Genomic DNA, 540 nt, shown 5'->3' with positions numbered 1-540 from the left:
CGGCTGTCTTTCCCTGGCTGGCAGCCACTGAAGCCAGGCTGGGACAACATCCCAGGGTAGTAGGGCAGGGACTTTTCTTTGTGAAGTCAAATGGGGCATGTGGGAAAACAAGCAGGCTGGGTAAGGGAGAGAGCACCCGGGCAGAGCTTAGGGCATGATTTCCCCATAATGCCAGGTAGAGAGAGGAGAGAAATCCCTGAGAGCGGTGGACACACACCCGAGCCCTGTGCTGGCATCTGTGTTGGAGCAGCAGCATCCCAGATGGTGGTGGGGCCAGGCTGGGGAGGCCCATGCCAGAACTCCTCTTCCTCTGCTGAGGAAGAAGAAGAGAGGTGAGGTCCAGCCCCTGATCCCAGGCACAGGTGCCCACCCAAGGTTTATCCGTGCTGGGTGTCCCTGCATCCACACCCCTGAGAGAGCACATGGGAAGGGGCCGCAGGGTGGCTGCAGTAACCTCATCATATTATTTAAGACAGCCTCCTCCACCTTGCTGGAGCCACCACCTCTCCGCACCCCTACAGCCTCACATCAGCCACCACT

General features: G+C 58.9%; 1 protein-coding gene across 1 annotated transcript in view; it reads right to left on the bottom strand.

Annotated features, from left to right (window-relative positions):
• LOC104620645 (latent-transforming growth factor beta-binding protein 2-like) overlaps positions 1–540 on the bottom strand; it is a gene marked incomplete at its 5' end in the record, with an annotated part of 34,989 nt that overhangs the window by 16,977 nt on the left and 17,472 nt on the right. The window contains 1 exon segment of the mRNA XM_010286927.1: positions 218–310. Coding sequence (XP_010285229.1) covers positions 218–310 — 93 coding nt within the window.

Source organism: Phaethon lepturus, unplaced genomic scaffold, assembly GCF_000687285.1.
Source record: "Phaethon lepturus isolate BGI_N335 unplaced genomic scaffold, ASM68728v1 scaffold22415, whole genome shotgun sequence".
NCBI classification, from domain to species: Eukaryota; Metazoa; Chordata; class Aves; order Phaethontiformes; family Phaethontidae; genus Phaethon; species Phaethon lepturus.
The sequence above is the reverse complement of the archived record's forward strand: the minus strand, read 5'-3'. Positions and strand labels throughout refer to the sequence as shown.